This window comes from Parasteatoda tepidariorum, chromosome 6, assembly GCF_982258835.1.
Source record: "Parasteatoda tepidariorum strain Cologne lab strain chromosome 6, Ptep-v5.0, whole genome shotgun sequence".
Taxonomy (NCBI): Eukaryota; Metazoa; Arthropoda; class Arachnida; order Araneae; family Theridiidae; genus Parasteatoda; species Parasteatoda tepidariorum.
This window is the reverse complement of record NC_141760.1, coordinates 40,562,863-40,581,397: the sequence shown is the minus strand read 5'-3', so window position 1 is coordinate 40,581,397 and position 18,535 is coordinate 40,562,863. Positions and strand designations below refer to the sequence as shown.

Below are 18,535 nucleotides of genomic sequence, written 5' to 3'. Positions count from 1 at the left end.
GGTGGAGGGAAGAAAAAAAGTTTTTATAGAAATGATTAAGATAATAATAATTAAAAAAAACTAGATATTAAGATAATTAGAAATATTTAAGATTAAAACTAACAGCTATAATACTTGCCGAATGTTAAGCCAATTATTCGTCAAAAGGGCCGAATATTCATTGCACCCTACTTCATATTTGACTAGGATTCCAAAAATATTAAGGCTGTTGTTTAGAAATCAGCTTTTATGTTCATTACAATTTTTGAAGAAAAAAAAATTTTCTTTTTCAATTTTTAAACACGAGAATATCGACGAAGTGTTGAATTTTAAAGAATATATCAAAATTATTGAAGATTAAATTCAGGAATTATTTCAGTTTTTCACTAAATATAAGCCAATTTAATTTACTTGCAAACATTTCAATCATGAAAAGACATGTTTTTACTTTTGAGTTACACATGTACTTAGTCATAAGTAGTGTTATTTCTAGAGTAAGGTTATTCAGGCAATGGACATAAATTGCACCGATTTTCTTAATAAATAAAAGAAGAAAATTACCTTGACAAGACGATTGTAGTTTAAAAACTTAAATACACTTCTGTGCAGTAAAATGCAAAATGTTGAAATAAATTAGACTTAGATAATTTCTTCATAGTTTTATTTTAAGATAGTTTTAGATCAACCAAACAGACAATTTAGCCCACTTTGCAGCTGCTTACTTATTATTTAAAATCTACTTTATTCTAATGTAAATTTAAGTGTTAAAACCTAATAAAAGGAAATTCGACTTTTTTTTTTTTACAAATCACTTTTGCAATTTTTTTCTGAAATATTTTTATATCAATAGATTTGTTATTGTAAATTGCCAATTTTTATAATTAATATTAATTTTGGTAGTCTTGCTTGCAAATAATAAATGAGGATGTTAAAATATTTTATTAACAGTCATAGATTCTGCTCGAAGTATAGTAAAAAGTTATTTATGTTACTGTAGTCCTTGAGTATGATTTAGCAAAATCAGCGTCAACTTTTGCATACCTGTGTATTGTTTTTACTAGATTTATTTCTATTTAAATACCAACAAATGTGTGCCAATTATTGCTGGTATTGATACAATGTGTCGATTATTGAGCTGCACGAAAATGGGGGGGGGGGGAGAGAAATCCTTCATAACTTTTTAATTGTTGGCTATATTTAAATGAAATATGATAATTGTCTATTAGGCATGTTACCTTGTCTTTTCAAGTCCAAATTTTAACAAAAATATTGAATTACAATTTATCGATTACAAATTCCTTCTGTTCGAACAATGAACGTACAAAATATTAATGTTCGAAGACTTCCGCAAGTTTTGCAAAATTTACCTGTTCCTTTCACCACTGATAATTAACATATCAAACATACCAGAAATTAAATCCGATTATCTCTATTTAGTTATGAAACCAGACGTTTTCGAAAATTTGATTTTTTTTTTATTTCGTATTACTATTTATCATCAGATTCTCAATTCTTCTTTCTACTCATTCTTTTCCTTTATGGTCCAAATAGCGTTAGTTACAGTTGGAATCACTGCTACTATTATGTATGCTAGAACCATATTGAGTAAAAATGCTTGAAAATAGTACAAAATGAGGCTGTCTTTATGGAATATTATTTCTTCAGATAGTAAACAGCTAGCTACTGAGAGAAGAGCACACAGTAGTCTCTTCCTTATGGTGTATTCTAATTGATAATTCTTTTCGAAATAGGAGCTATTGAAACCAAAGCCCATGCCTAACATGAAACCGCAGTAACGCATCATGGAGTATAAGGGTGTAGTATCCAGGTGGATATAGTTTTCGTCAATGCACCATTTGATGGCTTTGTTTATGGTCCACATGGGATCTGTCCCTATAGTCTCCAGAAATGTGTAAACAAATGCAGCGCTAGCCATCATCCCTGCTGTTATGGTTGAATATTGAAGGATGTTGCACTTGACCTGATTGATGTTTTCCAGAGACACAGCTACTGCCCAACCTACAAAAAATTTGAATAAAATAGCATTTAATATTGAATTTATTAAAAAAATTTAAAATTTTGGAGAAACTGTTAAATTTCCTATCATTGAAAAAATATTCCTATATTTCAAATATAATTTCTGTTCAATATCTCAGAATACCATCCTCCCCACAGTTATTTGTTGTTTCTAATTTCTCTTGCTACACGGGCAAGCCTGCTTGGTGAAACCGAGCAAATTTAAGGCAGAGTGTGCGTGTCTTTGTTTTTCAATGACGCCATCTATGGCCAAGAATTCGACTTCTGCCACACCATACGTCGCACCCGTTTATAGGGCGGACCCATTCATACATCTATTCATTCATCCACAGATCGTAATTTTGACCTGAATCAGAGAACGATCGATCTCCAATCCAGTACCCCCAGAGGCATTGATTTGTTATGGGAACATGGAGGACTTTTGTGACTCGACAGATTTAACGTGCATCAGTCACTTGACTACACTCGTCTTCGGTCGGTGGTTTTCGAACTCTCGAACTTGGGCCCAGCGCCCTACCGACCAGGCTTTTTGTACCCACAAGAGTTGAAAATTGGTCGTTGATCAAATAACTTTAGCGTGCTCGTAGCACCGATGAAAATAAAATTGAAATACAGTCTATAAGTTTTTATTCCCTTGTTATCAAACGAAACAGCATAGAAATCAATTAAATTAGTATAGAACAATTTCAAATATAATTTCCTATACTTAAAATAGATGAACCTGTATGTTTCATAATACTGTAGATTAAGTAAAAAGAAAAACAGTTAACATTTTTATCTTATGCATTAACATTTTTATGAATGCACAGGTTGTCTTAAAATCTATACAAAGAGTAAGTTTATTTGTATTTATATGTATATAACACTAGTTTTCAATTGAAAATTGTAATTTGAATCCTAAAGTATTTAGTTCAGAGTTGCATGCTCAATCGCATGCAATTCTCCTATTATTATATAATTAACTATTATTAAATTATTATAAAACGTTTGTCGAAAGCTTTGCATAAATGTAAAATCTTCTGATTAATAATTATGGTGAAATTGATTTTTATGTGTTTGAGAAACGAATGAATTATTTTTCCTTAGTATATTAAATTACAGGTGCTACCTTCAAATGAAAGGAAGAAATAAGTTAAATTGTCTAATGTGAAACTGTCAACATAAACCTTAATATGTTTTCAGTTCTCAATGAATATAATCCGAGAATAATTGACGTGTGTTGTTTTTTATGTTAAATTGTTTTTTTAATTTTTTTATGCTAACCATGAATTCCATTCAATGAGCACTGTTTCCCGAACTTCTCGTTAAATGCTGTATTGCAATAGGACATTATAGCGCAGTATTGAATTGAACAGTTCTACTGTACCATAACCAGGTAGAGTAGGTGGTTATGGTCAGGGCTAAAGAGAATAGAAGGGCTGGTTCACTCCTTTGAAGTATCTCTCGCCGCGCCGAAACTCCGACGTCACTCTAGTGACGTCACTTTGGCGCAAAGCTCGCACTTTTACTTCAAGAACGGAGCGTTTGGCCTTACTAGCTCTAACTATTATTGGATCATTTCTTTTTGCGAGATATTCTAAGACATTTGTTATTTTCTATAATTACTTTCCTCAGTTTTTGCAGTGAATTTACAAGAATTTAAAACTATTATCGAAATGCCAGTTTGCTCGATTGCAACTTGCAAAAATTCTGATACAAAAACAAAAGGAAAAAGTATAATTTTTCGCGAGTTCCCTAAAGTAAATGAACAACTATGTAAAGAATGGATTCCGAAATGATACAGTTAATATAAAACAGCAATACGTTTAGTCTGTCGTAAAGAACTTTTATAAAAATTCATTATCTAAATAGAAACCGCCTCGTTACTTCATAAAGAAAGGCAGGTGAAAAGAATTAAAAAATGGATAAAGTCAAAGAAAATTAAAATTTAAGTAAAAAGTATAAATAAAATATATAGTTGAAATTCTCCTAATTTCATAACATATTTTTTAATGTAGTTATTCTAAATATTTATGATTTTTTTTAAAAATTATATTCTCTTCAATTTAAATATCTATAAATTATATCATCGTAAATTTAAATGTCTATAAACAATTGTAAAATTTCTAATGTCATTATGAACCTAAATTATTATTTTGTTTCAGTAATTAGCGTTTAAGGTTGATGTTTCCTAATGATTAAGTATGAACAAATTGCTATTAACGACATATTTTAAAATCAGGGATTCTAAATTTAACTTATCGTTATAAAAGAATATGTAGATAAAAAAGTGTCGATATATGCCTTCATTTTTCTTAATAGTTAAAGTTAAAACTGAACTTTTTAAAATAAAGTATTTATCGTGTCATTTTCACCAACTAGCAAAACATTTTCATAAGTTAAAAATGGTATTTATTTTAATATAATAACCAAGAAAGTTTTTTTTGAACTATGTTTATGAACGGAAATAATGTGTTAATTACGTCAAGTTTGAAGGCTAATAACCAGAAAAAGTCTAACTTATTTTTACAAAGAGAAAGATGCAAAGTTATCATATCTTTGCTTGCGATCTCCGAGATCTGTGGACACAGTGACGTCATGAGGTGGGAAATCGTAGCTTCAGCTCTACGAGCGGAGTGAACTAGTCCTTGTATTCTCTTTAGCCCTGGGTTATGGTACACCTTCTTGTAGGTGTTGACTGTACTGTGTTAAAAAAAAAGTATATGTACTACAAACTACATTATATTTCGCACACGCTGTATTTTATCATTGACTGAACCCCCGGATAATTACGGTTTTCGTGCATTTCTAAATAATAAAAACTAATCTTACCTAATATTATGCCAAATATGCACTGGTGGGGAAAGTGAGCTGCAATGAATATTCTGGAGGTACCGATTGCAGTTAACAAAAGAAAATACACAAACCAACATGTTTTTGAGATTAAACCGTATCTGAAAGAAAGGACAACTAAATTTAGTATACTTTGTCTATAGACAGAACTCCCCTCACCACGAAGTCTGAAGCCGTCTGCTGCTGTGGAAACTAGAAATAGCGCATTTTTAAGGACGGGAGCTTCTTTCTCCCTTTCTGTCACCGACCCGAGCCAAAATCTGTCTTAAATTATGACACAACTTGAAATAATTAAACTTCGTTACCATTGTCACACTACTCCAGACGAATGTCTTGAAGAGTTCTTTAGATAGACAAACTATATCTATTCTTTATATTATTGAAGTATCGTTCGTTAATATAAAAGTACAGATAAACGCAAATTTCAGGTGGAAAGAATTTTGCTAATTATAAAAATTTAAAGTGATTTAAAAATAATTTAAGTTTTACCTTTTTTAAACCGGTTCTGAAGTGAAATAAATTTAAATTCGGCACCATAATTGTATTATGAATTTAATACAAGTCTATAAGTATTTTTTAAATTACTATTAATGTTTTAAAAGAAGAAAAAAAATGTGTTAGTAAATCTGAATGGAAGAAATAAAAGAGAGCGTTATTTGAAACTTTGGTACTTAAGTGAAATCCTTGATATGCTATATATTACTGCCGACCATTTTCACTAAAACCAAAAAAAAAAAAAACAAAAAAAAAAAAATAGCTCTAAAAAACATGAATTTTTGCCAACATCTGAAAACTATATACCAAATACATGGTGGTTATTTTGATAAACCATACAATTTTGATTATTTTTTGTAATAATTTCATTATAATGATAATAAAATTATCACACTGAGGTAAAAACCATGGAATAGCAATATACAAATGGTAGTAGTATCATGTAGAAAATGTACATACGGGTAGTACAATGGCAGGACTTTTATTTGTGTTCAAGTTATTCATCTGAGAATGATTCTGGTGCAATTATGACCACGAAACGAGAATAGACAGGCTTTGAACGTGGAATGGAAGTTGGAGCTAGTGGGAATTACGCATTTCTATATCTACAATGTCAAGCCGAGAATACCTAATTTCAATCATAGCCTCCCACCGTAGTGCCATACCAAATGCACTTGATGACCGAGAAAGTCTACGTATGCATAGAAATGTCAGTGTTGGCAGACAACATAACGTGAAATAATCGCAAACATCTATGTAGATTCGCTATGGCTCAGGGGATAAAGCGTTCGCCTTCCAATGAGGTGAACCGGGTTCGAATCCCAGCGATGGCTGGTCGATACGAATTCAGCATTCGGCTTGTACCGATCACAGTACTGATTTGAAATATCCTCAGTGGTAGACGGATCATGGGTTAAAGTCCTCTTTGCCATCAGGCTAACCTCACTTTTACCTGAAAGCTGTTTATACGAGTATAAGCAGCATTTTTACCAAATGAGGTTGCCGCACTGCCGAAGAAATATGAAAACCGATTGGTGAAAATTACTATTGTCTTGCAAAAAAACTCACCTATTAGATACTCGTATTCTTGCGAAGGCGGTAATTGCAATCGATGAAAATGCTCCCGTGTCAAGCTAAACTGTGGATATTCGGAAATATGGTGCTTCGTAAGCAAAAAATTATTACTGTCTGTCTAAATTATACAAGATACTCATATTTTCATCTGAAGAACATTTTTCATGTGTATTTAGCGTATAGTGATTTATCTCTTACCTATCTATGCTACTAAAGTTGTTTTTCTGCAAGAATGTCTGTATGATGACATACCAAACGGAAGCTGTACTTTGAGAATGACCTGACGGACTTCCTATTTTAGATAAAAATAGATTTGATGCAATTTTGTTTAAAAACATATTATAAAGAAACTGTTAAAAGACAAATGTTATAGTTAATATACGTGGAAAAAGTTACACTTTTGCTTTTTATTCGAAAATATTCACCTTAACTGCGTTGAAATGTAGGTTGGCTATAACTGGATACCTGTAAGAGACGCCACGAGTGGCATTTGTTTATGCAACGATTCAGCAGCCAATCAGGTTCGACAGACATGCGTGACGTCGCTTGCAGGCATCCAATTAAATATGATCCGAAAAGCGTGATAGTAAACCAAGCCTTGTAACTATAACGTTTACACGCCAAACACAACCACGTGATTAGCCCCTAACATGTGATTTCAGCAATATTCTTCTCAAGTTGCAAGTACCCAATTAATGTTAAAATGTTCAGATAAACGTAGAGTTTGCTCTGGTAGATAGATGTTGATGAGATTTGGAATATACGTAATATGATATACGGGGAAAATTAATTGCCATAAAAAATAGTCTATATTTTCCCCAATAGAGAGTCTTTCGCATGTATAACAAAAATGGTTATATGTTAAAAAGTTAGTTATTACATTATTTACATCACTCTGCTTCATGCAAAAAGGAACGAATGTTTGTAAAGTTGTTTTATCTCAAAAACAAATAATCTGTCAATTGTACTGGTGGTCGAAATTTAAACTATTAATTAATTGAAGATTTATTTTTCCCATGGTCCATATAACATCTATTCAAAATTTCATTGATGTTAGCCAAACGGAATGGACTTTATTTTGATCTAAATTGAGTAATTATACTTACATATTCATCGTGTAAAATAATTTATGCTTGTAGTATTTGACGTTATGTAATCAACTACCGTTGGCAACAATAATAATTTAAACAGAGTATGTTTTACCTTCAAAACGAAGTTGAATTTATTTAGTTTACTTCACCTTCACATTTCATTTGAAGAAAAGTGAAATGTAAGAAAAGTAGTTCGATAATACTATTATTTTATGCACGTCATTTAAACAATAAAAACTACATTATCATGGTAATTGTGATCCATAAACGAGCAGTAAAGTCCATTCGTGTAATAAATTTTTGCCAAAATCAAAGTTTTATTCAAATTTATATAGTTATAGTTTAATCAAGATTATATAGAACGTTTCACCTGGAAAAAAAATTTGCAGAATGAAGATCGATCTTACCTGGTCCAGTTTCACAGGTAATCGGAAATTGGTGTAAAAAAGGTATTGTTTTCCCAGTTGTATTATAAATTTGTGTTTCATGGACCCACCAATACGGTCGTTCTCCATGTAGTAACCTGTGAAAAGATTCAATTTAGATAAATGATTGTGTAGATTTCAATATACTTATAACACTTATATTTAAAATTAGATCCATTATTTTATTTGTTTCATGTGTACTTCGTAAATTTTTATTTTTGTCTCAAATCATTACTTAAAAAATTGTATAACCTGAAAAAAAATGGTAAGAGGTATTGCATAACAAAGCAAATTCTTTTTCGAATAAAAGCTTTTTACACTACATGTATCAAAATCAATATAAGAACTACATAGAATTTTATCTTATTTTTAAATCTGCTTAATAATTATGATTGCTCCCAACAATAGAAAAACTTTGAGTGTACAAGGAGAAAATAATTGCCAAATCATTCAGTAAATTCAAAAGTATGCTTCATTTAAAATCAATGCGAGAGAAAAATAGTTTATGGTAACTTAAAATATATCTTGTAAATTTTCCTAATTCTAAGTTTTCCAAACGATTATCAAAAATTATAAACAAACATCCATATGCTGCAAATTCCTCAAAAAAGTTCTTGGCTTCATTGCTGCACGTATATCAAGAATTTGATCGACAAATGTTAATCAATTATCTAAAAGCAAACTATAAAATGAAACCAGCGGAAAGTTTTTTTTTAATCCTTTGTTTGCAAATGTTAATTAATTATGTTTAATGCCAAATAAGTAAAAACTTTATAATTTAATGCAACCTACAAACTATTGTTATTAAATAAGTTCTCATAACCTTAAAAATATTTTTGTTAGACTTGTTTTTAAAAACAAATTTTTAAAATTGAAAGCTGTTTGGTTAAAAAAAATGATATCGGGTATCGCATAAATTGCCATTGATTTGAAAAATCAATGTAGAAAAATGGAAATGCTCAGTTTGCTGCGTTCTCCTGGGAAAACAAGTTTTATAACTGCCCAATTTTCAAAATTTGATGCAAAGTTTAATAACAGATGGCACTATCTTCTGACTAAAAAAAATTTCGATACAGTATTTTCAAAGTAATAGAAAAATCATCAGCGTGCAGTCTGAGGGCAAAATTAAAATACGCCATTTCAGATATTTTCACTTAAATTGATTAGAATTGCATCAGAAAACTTTATTTAATATACAGTTTTTCTAATTTAGAAGCACCTTGTTGGCAAAATTTTCAACTTGATAAAAGTGACAAGTAAAGCTATGATAACTTTTTAAATCTAATTATTTCACAAAGTAGTTTTTACATTATATTTATTTATAATATTTACTTTCAATAGTTAAGATTAATTTCAAAGGCAAGAAAAAAGTATACATATCTAGAATTTTGAGATTTTGTCAGATAAAAATACCTTGTCTATCACCCCCTGTTTTAGTCTAAGAGAAAAAGTTTGCTTCGTTTTATTTTAGTAAATTTTAGCTTGCAACCAATCAGATATAGTTAACCATATGTCGTAACTTTCTAGCGAAGTTAGATAGCAAGAACTCTGATTTTTGAAGAAAGTAGCCAACCATACATTTTCAAACGTATTATGTTTTTTTTTTTTCATTTCAACTCTGTAACGAATGCCTTTCTTTAAACTGAAAAGTGCTCATGTGGTAATTTTTACCATGCGTTTAGATGTGCAATCTTATCAATCTTTAATTTTATTTCTCGTGCGCACCTCCCAAATTTTATTTTTACATGCAATGATTTCTACGCAACAAATTAAATTGTAGTACAATGTTGAGTTCTTGAGACATGGAGGAAAAATTCGAAATTTAATTTTACCATACTTCTTATGAGCATTATTATTTAAAAAATCTTGTACTTTAGTTTTCCTATATTTAACGTAAGAAGGGGACGACTTCAAACAGTTTAAGTGATTACTGACCACTTTAAAAGATGATTGCTCCATTCCATCATGATGACCACCCACATTAACCTTCTTCCAGCTTTGAAGTCCAGAGAGAACAAGATGGGAGCATACAGAAGAAAGGCATAACGAGGATCGAATACATTGGAAATACTGATCATTACATCCTTGTAATTCATAAACCTGCGGAAATGATTATTTTTACCTTTTAGACGTTTTTCTGACATGAACATATTGGTTTTATATGCGTATGAACTGCATATTGTGAAATACTACTAACTCGACACACTACAAGATAGAGAAATTGAACTTCAAAGTTATAGAAAAAATTCATAATCTCTATTCATATTTTTATCGATGCCTTTTTATTTTGGTATCTTTTCTTAGCCCGTTGATCAAGTTCACTAAACATAATCAAAGCTTATATTATACATTTTTAGAATTTTTGTCAAAAATGATGTAAATAAAATGGAAACACAAGGGGCACCAAATTAATCGTTAAGAAAAGAAGAAGAAAAAAGAAAAAAGGCTCGAAAACGGATGAATTACTACTGAGAAAAGGTCTGAATGAAACCTTAAAACCAATTTGATTGCCAAGTTGAGCTTGGAGGAATTTCAAATAATCGCCTTTTAGCTACCCTAGTTGCCTCGGAAATCAAAGTCGAGCTATTTTCACACTCAGAAATCCTACTGTAGCCGTTGATTGGACACCAGAAAGGAAACCTTCTAAGATGTAGAGCCAGATTTTTAATCAATGCGCAATATGATGGAAAAGGAAAGAAGTCATATTGTATGGGCTAGGAAGATTTTCTAGTGTTACGCTTAATTGGGCACCTGATGGAAAACGTCAAAGAAGTATGTCCAGTTATAATGTGCAGGGTGATAGAAAAGGAGAGAATTGATATTGGATGGATTAGAGAAAATTCATTGTATTGCCCTTGACTGGACTCCTCTGAGTGAAAATGTCAATGTGGTAAGTTCAAATTTTAACGTTGCACAAGATGATGGAAAAGGAGCAAACTGTTACTGTATGGATATGAGATTGCCCTTGATTAGAGTAGAGAGAAAAGGTTAAAGTAGTGGGTCCAGATTTAATCAATGTGCAAGATGATGGAAAAAGATAAAAAGAGATTGACTAGAAATTTTTATGTTCTGTTGCCCTTGATTGGGCTCCTTAGAGAAAACGTCAAAGGAGTAAACGCAGCACCGTGTAAGACGATGAAAAAGGAGTGAAGTGTTACTGCATGGGCTAGAGAAAATTCTTTGTGTTGACTGTGACTAGGCACCACAGGTAAGACTTCAAAGAAGTAAACTCTGATTTTTTTAAATGAGCAAGAAGATGGAAAGGGGGAGAAGTGTTACTGCATGAGAGAAAATTCTTTGCGTTGCCTGTGATTGGACACCACAAGTAAAACATCAAAGAGGTAAACTCAGATTTTTTTAAATGAGCAAGATGATGTAAAATAAGAGAAGTGTTATTGCATGGGTTAGAGAAAATTCTTTGCGTTAACTGTGATTGGACACCACAGGTAAAACATCAAAGAGGTAAACTCAGATTTTTTTATATGAGCAAGATGATGTAAAATAAGAGAAGTGTTATTGCATGGGTTAGAGAAAATTCTTCGCGTTAACTGTGATTGGACACCACAGGATTGGGCCTCATCAAAGAGGTAAACTCAGATTTCATCAATGAGCAAGATGATGGAAAAAAAGAGAAGTACTATTGAAAGGGTTAGAGAAGCTTTTTTGTGTTGCCTGTGATTGGGCACCACAGGTAAACTCAGATTTTATCAATGAGCAAGATGATGAAAAAGGAGAAAAGTGATACAAGATGTACTGTAGAAGCGGACAATTCCCGATGAAAGAAACTTTTGAAGACAGCTTTGCCTTGTAACAAGTTGTAGAGCTACAGAAAAAGATACTAGATGGGCTATCCAAGTAGCTGGTAGATAAGAGGCTAGAGTAACTGCGGCTGTAATACCCAAAAAAGCAGCGAAAAATCAGACTGAAGGCTTATGTACCCAGGGCTAAAGAGAATCTATGCATGAAATCTGATGATGATATTTTCTGTTGTTAAGCGTTGAAATTCTTTTTTATAAAATACGTTTGATTTGCTGGCATCATAAAGAAATAATTTTTTTCCTATTTAGTGCAATTATTTTACTGATTTACGATTTTAGAAATCCTTAATTATTTTATTTAGTGCTGATTTATTTAGGACTGAGATTACTGATGAAAGCTGAGGAAAAGATAATGATGTCACTTCAACTGTGACATTAATATCTTTTTATTTGCTTTTGTTTTACAGATTCTTAACCTGAACGAACTCTTTGCACGTTCTAAATCAAGGGTTTCCAACTTACATGTGGCCGGAGACCGCAACTAAAAGCACCAGTCAAATGGCGGGCCGCAACTTTTTCAAAATTCTATACAAGATTCTTTTATGTTTGATTTATCATTAAATATTACTCTCAGATTTTTATCAAAGTTTTTTTAATATTAAAAAGAAAAATAAGAAGCATTACAAATAATGCTTGTTATGTATCATTTTGAATCTTCTCTTAATCAGCAACTTAGTGACCAAAAATTTTTTTCCTTAAAATTTAATTCTGTGATAAATTAGCATTTATTTCGATTTATTAGGAATTATAACAACAGCAAAAAAATTCTCGAGCATCTGAAATTAAAATTTTTGCTTCTTTTCCGCTCATGCGATATTCAATTCAAGGAATTTAAATAAAACATGATATTCATTCCCTCTTTTATGCGTTTTAAAATTGACAAATGTAAATAATCTCGTCCAAAACGAGTGGTTTCAAAATCTTAAATGGGAAAATGTCTTCGAGAAAATTTCTGATACGCAGATGCTAAATTATATTCACAAAATACAACAAAAACGAAATAAAAAAGAGCAACATACACGATTATTTTTGTATTTGAATAAATATTTTCTTGGATGCAAAACTTGGGAAATTAATTTTTTTTTTCAGCGTTGATATGTTAAATTTCACAGAAACGAAGAAATAAGTTTTTTTTTTTCAAACGAAAGAAAACTATTTTAAACCCATGTAGATTTTTTACGAAAATTGTCCCCCAAAAAACGACAACTAATATATTTTAGTTCGCGGGCCACAAAAAAAAGGCTTCGCGGGCCGGATGAGGCCCGCTGACCGCCAGCTGTTAACCACTGTTCTAAATCATCAAACAGCACTAGACACAAAATCAAAATCAGTTTAAAAACGTAGACGCCAAATTGTGCGAAGGTTTGTGATCTGCTTAACTAAAAACACTTACATTATCTCAGCTTGCTTTAACTAGAATATAAATTCTTCTACCCTCTGTTAGATCATATTATATAATTAGATCATATTATAAGATGTTTAAATTAAGAAAAATACTTGTTACCTTGCTTGGATATATTCTATAATATGTACATCTTTTTCATAAAGTATATCCATTGTCCAGAGTGCTCTGAAAATGTATAATACGAGTATAAGCTGAAACATGTACAACCGTGTCTATAAAAATTTGGATTAAATTAAAAAGATTAAAAAGAAATTTTCTAAAGGATTAAATGTACTATTTGTGCTTACTATTCATATATTTCACAATTACTTACATTTGTTACAGTTGACTTCAAAAAACTTCCAAGTGCACGTCATTATTGTATCTCGAATGAAATTTATTTATTTTTTTGTTAACTGTTGATTATTAAGTCAGTTACTCTTGTGAAGAAATTAAAATGTACTAAAACAAATTAAAAATATACTTTTGTGAAATTTGTGCATTTCTAATTAGTTAGTGCATTTCTAATTGACAATTCGTAGCAAAATTGTTTTGAAAATAAAAACCATTTCATTGGTTTTCCAAAAAATTGATGTTAAAGGACATATTTATTTGAGAAAAACTAATTATTGATTACTTTTTTCAACTTGAAAGTTGAATAGTGAGAAACTTATGCTATTTAATTGTATTTTTGTATAGAATACTGGGCTAGAATATACCAACCGATGTCACATTGCTTTACAAAAACCATCAATGTTAGAAATGCAGGTCAGTGACTTACGCATTCCTGCCTGGTTAATTATTCCAATCAATGCAACTATTTTACTTAATACACAGCTATTAACAGAAATCTATGTCTATATTATTAAAGAAGGCGGAATAAAACAGGAACCTATATTTGTGACACCAAGAAATTACTATTAACTAATACTAATCCTAATCATGTTAATTAAGAGTATAAAATAACCATTTGGTCTTGTTTACAATGCCTAGGCATTGGGAGAAATGCTTAATCATTTTATACTGTGCTAGATGATTTTTGGTATTGTACACCAGTATTGTCCAACTGCAAAGAGCCCACGGGCCAGAATTCCGGTCACTGATTACCTGGCGGGCCGCATTTTGAAAAAGTTGAACAATACCCTCTTACCTCTTATACAATAGCAATTAATAGTTGAATTATTAATTATAAAACAATGGAACAGAAGGATTATAAAACAATTTGCTTACATTTTAATGGGAAAACTGAGGCCGATCAGACTGAATAAGAAGTTGGCGGGCCACACAATAAGTGTTGGCGGGCCGCCAATTGGACAGCCCTGGTATACACTGTTGTATTTCTCACTTTGTAGGTTGCGTATATGAAAAAAAAAATTTAAAAAATGGGACAGCTCTCCGGAGACCATTGCAAACTATTCTGACTATGCCGTTCGAAAACAAACTGAAAAGTTTAATCAGTTTTTATCTTAAGAGAAAATTGGAGATATTGTTATCTTATTTTTTTATTATAAATATGCGATTTTGAGTAGAAATCAAATGTTTTGAAACTAATCTTTTAATATTTAATGCAAAATATTTTCCAACTGACAATATTTGTGTAACTTTTTCATCAAAATAAAATTTTTTATAAAACCTATATTTGAAAATTGGTAATTTGGTTTGTGCATTTTAAATAGAACTATCAAACCAGATGCAGAAGAAATGTTTCTTTAGTTTGTAAAAATTGCGAATCGTACTTTATTATTCTTTAAAATTTTAACTTGTTTATTATAGTTTGATTTTTTAAAAGAAATATTTGAAATATTGATAAAAGAATTATTATTAAATAAAGAATGATGACGTCATGTGAAAATTATGAATGAGATACCTGCAAATGGCGTAATGTGAGTATCTCGATCCCGATTGACTATAAGAAACGTGGTATTTGTTTACGTTAGCAACTGTTCTTTTCATTCTATTTCGAGTAAGCCAAGTCCATAAAGTATCAATTCTCTTAAATATCCGTAATGAGTCTTAAATAATAAGTCTTAAGTACATTCCATATTCTTTCACAAAAATTTCAATTCCTTCACTATATATTTCTTACTTAACACATAGACAGGCACGAGGAAAATAAGCAAACTAATTATGCATCAAAATTGGCAGGTACACAAAAAAAAAATATATACTACGGCTACAATCAAATAGATAAACAAATATAAATAGCTAAGTTAAGTAAAAAATGTAAACGAGAAAGAATATGTCAATGAATTCCATGTGTGGTACGGCACTGTAATTTATTAACTTCACGTTAATTAACATTCCAACTTATGTGGAGAAACCTAGCTCAACTTTAATGCACCATTTTGCTTATAAACGATCAGCTGACGTTGACGTCATGGGTCACATATGTGGATATCTGTGATCTTCTTCTTCCTGAAGTGCAAGTACCCAATTGTATCAATCGAAAATTCAACAGTTAAACGATTAACAGCCGTCAAACATAAACGATAAACTTTTCAAATGTTGAAGAAATTTGGAGTGGACTCCAAAAATTCCGTGCTATGAAACAGATCCATTTCTGTTATCAATACGTATTTAAGTGATAATAACAGAAACGAAACTTTCTTAACTTTTTATTTGGCTTTAGATCTAATTAACAGATCTCGTAAATGAAGCCGGTCTCCTGGTGCAAAAAAATCATTTTCAGTTACATTATTTTATATTTTGAAATAAGAAATAATTACATACTTTCTCTGAATAAATATACAGTCAAACCCCGCTATAGTGAACACGGCTTATAGTGAACTCCCGGATATAGTGAACGAAATGCTCGGTCCCGTGCCTTGCTATACACGTATAATGTTATTCTTAGTGGATATAGTGAACCAAAAAAGTGAGGAAGTTGGATATAATGAACTTTTTTCTGTCTTCGACTGATTCCCCCCCCCCCCCATTTTCCTTGTAATAATTTTGAAATTTCTACTTCAAAATAAATACATATACCGATTTTTAAAAACATCTATAGAAACTACTTTTATTTGATCGAATGGCAGGTTAGACAGGTTTAAAAGGCGGAGTAACAGAAATCTAGGAAAAATTATCTGAGAGGCGGGAAGTGTTTCCATATCTGATGTTGAGGATTGCTCATCAGCTAAAGATTACTAATTTTTTTTTGTATGCAAGACGAAGAGTAATGAAAAATAACACATTTTTTGCTACTACATAATATTTTTCAGTCATTTATATGAATATAATGTAATAAAAGGGAGGAGTTTGGGAACCATCAGTGAAATTGCCTGCGTAACGGATATAGTGAACTCCCGGTTATAGTGAACCGAAATTTCAGTCCCTCGAAGGTTCACTATAGCGGGGTTTGACTGTATCTTTTTTTCCCCTATAGATTTGGAATCTTGACCCTCATGCTGGGGTAGATATATAACAGTTGTTGAACAGCCGACCCAATTTAATGGGTTACGACTACTAATGTTCAAGTCCGTAACCTTGTCATTTTGAACCCAACACAGATGACAAGGGAACTCCTAGAGCGAGTATTGGGAGATATTTGCCTTCTTGGAGGACTTTTTTGATGGAGCTAACCCGCATTTGCGTTACATGGAGAGGAAGACCACGAGAGCCTCTCGCAGTTAGCCTAACAGCAAGGGGACTCTAACCCATGATCCGTCTACCACTGAGGATATTTCACGTCAGCACTGTGGTCAGTGCAAACCGGATGCAGATTTCGTATCAAATGGGATTTGAACCCGGTTCGCCTCGTTGGAAGGCGAACGCTCTATCCCCTGAGCCATCGCGGCTCCGGTAGCTGCTATCCGAAAAATAAGGTCCAAGTAGTTTGGTCAAGATAGCTGCCGAAAGTTTAGAAATTTTACTTTTTGCGTATTTCGCCATATTTTAGGAACTTTTTAAGAGAATCGAGAAATTTGTTCCCACAATTGTAAAATTCGTTTATTCAAAGATAATTTCGATGACAAAAACAATTTTAAATGATTGTTTGTTATTATTTTATTTAATAACAGTCGACTTTCAATTGCGATTTATAAAATTTTTTACATCATATTAAAAAATTTAATTTTAAATGATAAAGTAGAACACTTAAACGAAATCGCAAATAGTTCTTCGATTCGCTTAAAAAATTCTTGAGAGTAGACGAAATATGCAAAAAGTAAAGTTAACATTTAAAGAAATTTGTTTTAGAAAACATAGAGAATTGTCGAGTTACGAACTATGTAATTATAATTAGAATAATTTATTAGAAAGGTTGTATTTTTGTGTTCATAATAGAAGTGAGGAAATATTGCCAGTTTTACAGCTCACTTGGAAGAAGGTTAATTTTTTTTTTCGAAAAACCAGTAATAAACATTAAACAATTTAAATAGAAATTTTTAATAGCAATAATTTACAATACCGTATCAGGGGATAAGGCATTCGCCTTCCAATTAGTTGAACGAGGCTCGAATCCCAACGGTGACTGGTCGGTGCGAATTTTTTCAACCGGCTGGCACCGACCACAGTGCTGATCTGTAGTGAATACCTGTAGTGAGACACATTATGGGTTAGAATTCCCTTCTCATCGGGCTAACCATGAGAATTTTTCGTGGTTTTCCTCTCCATGTATCGTAAATGCTACTTAGTTCCATCAAAAATCCTCCCCATGGACTAGTTTATCCCAATGCTTGATCCGGGAATTTCCTTGTCTTCTAGGTTGAGTTCAAAATTACAAGGCTACGATGTTTAACACTGATAGTCGTAAACTCAGAATTGGGCAGGTTATAATATAAAATAAAAATTAATCATAGCAATTAAATTCTAGAATACTCTAAGACAATTTAAAACTAATAAACTCAAAAAACTTTTTAACTTACCAAATGCTATGATTGGTTAAATCCTTCTTAAAGACACTTATTTTATCACATAATTCCACACCTACATATACACTTTTATTGATTTTATTCGGTATAAAATCAACGATCGAATAAATAATATCTTTTACTAAATCTTACTTCTCGAATTCGATAATGGATATGGCAAGCCTTTCACTTCAAGAGATATTCTTCACTCATTGTGTAAATCAGATATTTATAGATCCAAACTCATTATTGTATATGTTTTTGACTGGTGCGCGAATGCCTCGTAACTCTCTCTATTGATCTATTTTTATAACTTTATTGTTCTTTGGCATAACTGAAACGGTATACTCTACTTTAAATCGATATAAAATATTCTTTTTGTTTCATATTCCGTGAAATGTATTTCGAGAATAAAGGTTGAAATTACTTTTACACTCCATCTGTTTTATGTTTGTGTAGTCTCGCTCGATTGTTAAAAATTAAGCGTTTAAATTATTGATTGTTATGATTTGTTTTTGGCAACGCTGTTTAGTAATTCTCAACGCTTTACTTG

General features: G+C 31.5%; 1 protein-coding gene across 5 annotated transcripts; it reads right to left on the bottom strand.

The window, feature by feature from the left end:
* Positions 1-1,142: 1,142 nt before the first annotated feature.
* Positions 1,143-18,285, bottom strand: LOC107454347 (glucose-6-phosphatase 2). 5 transcript variants are annotated; one of them, XM_016071519.4, is made up of 7 exons: positions 17,998-18,285; positions 13,256-13,321; positions 9,869-10,033; positions 7,916-8,031; positions 6,616-6,709; positions 4,828-4,949; positions 1,143-1,998 (listed from the first exon to the last, which is right to left on the bottom strand). In XM_016071519.4, the coding sequence occupies exons 2-7, from the start codon at positions 13,306-13,308 to the stop codon at positions 1,499-1,501; spliced, it is 1,050 nt and encodes a 349-aa protein (XP_015927005.2). In that variant the 5' UTR covers positions 13,309-13,321; positions 17,998-18,285; the 3' UTR covers positions 1,143-1,498. The 5 variants fall into 5 exon arrangements, with proteins under 5 accessions (XP_015927005.2, XP_071034898.1, XP_015927001.2 ...); XM_071178797.2 differs by having other exon boundaries at positions 18,136-18,250; XM_016071515.4 differs by lacking the exon at positions 17,998-18,285 and adding an exon at positions 14,366-14,571.
* Between the last annotated feature and the right edge of the window lie 250 nt (positions 18,286-18,535).

Bases quoted from the DNA above. Each gene is read 5' to 3' on its own strand.
- LOC107454347 (XM_016071515.4), bottom strand. From the start codon at position 14,541: ATGGTCTCCGGAGAGCTGTCCCATTTTTTAAATTTTTTTTTTCATATA. The intron at 6,710-7,915 runs GTAAGATCGATC...TATCTAAAATAG, and splicing joins TACCTGTGAAACTGGACCAG to GAAGTCCGTCAGGTCATTCT. The intron at 1,999-4,827 runs GTAAGATTAGTT...AATTTTTTGTAG, and splicing joins CATATTTGGCATAATATTAG to GTTGGGCAGTAGCTGTGTCT.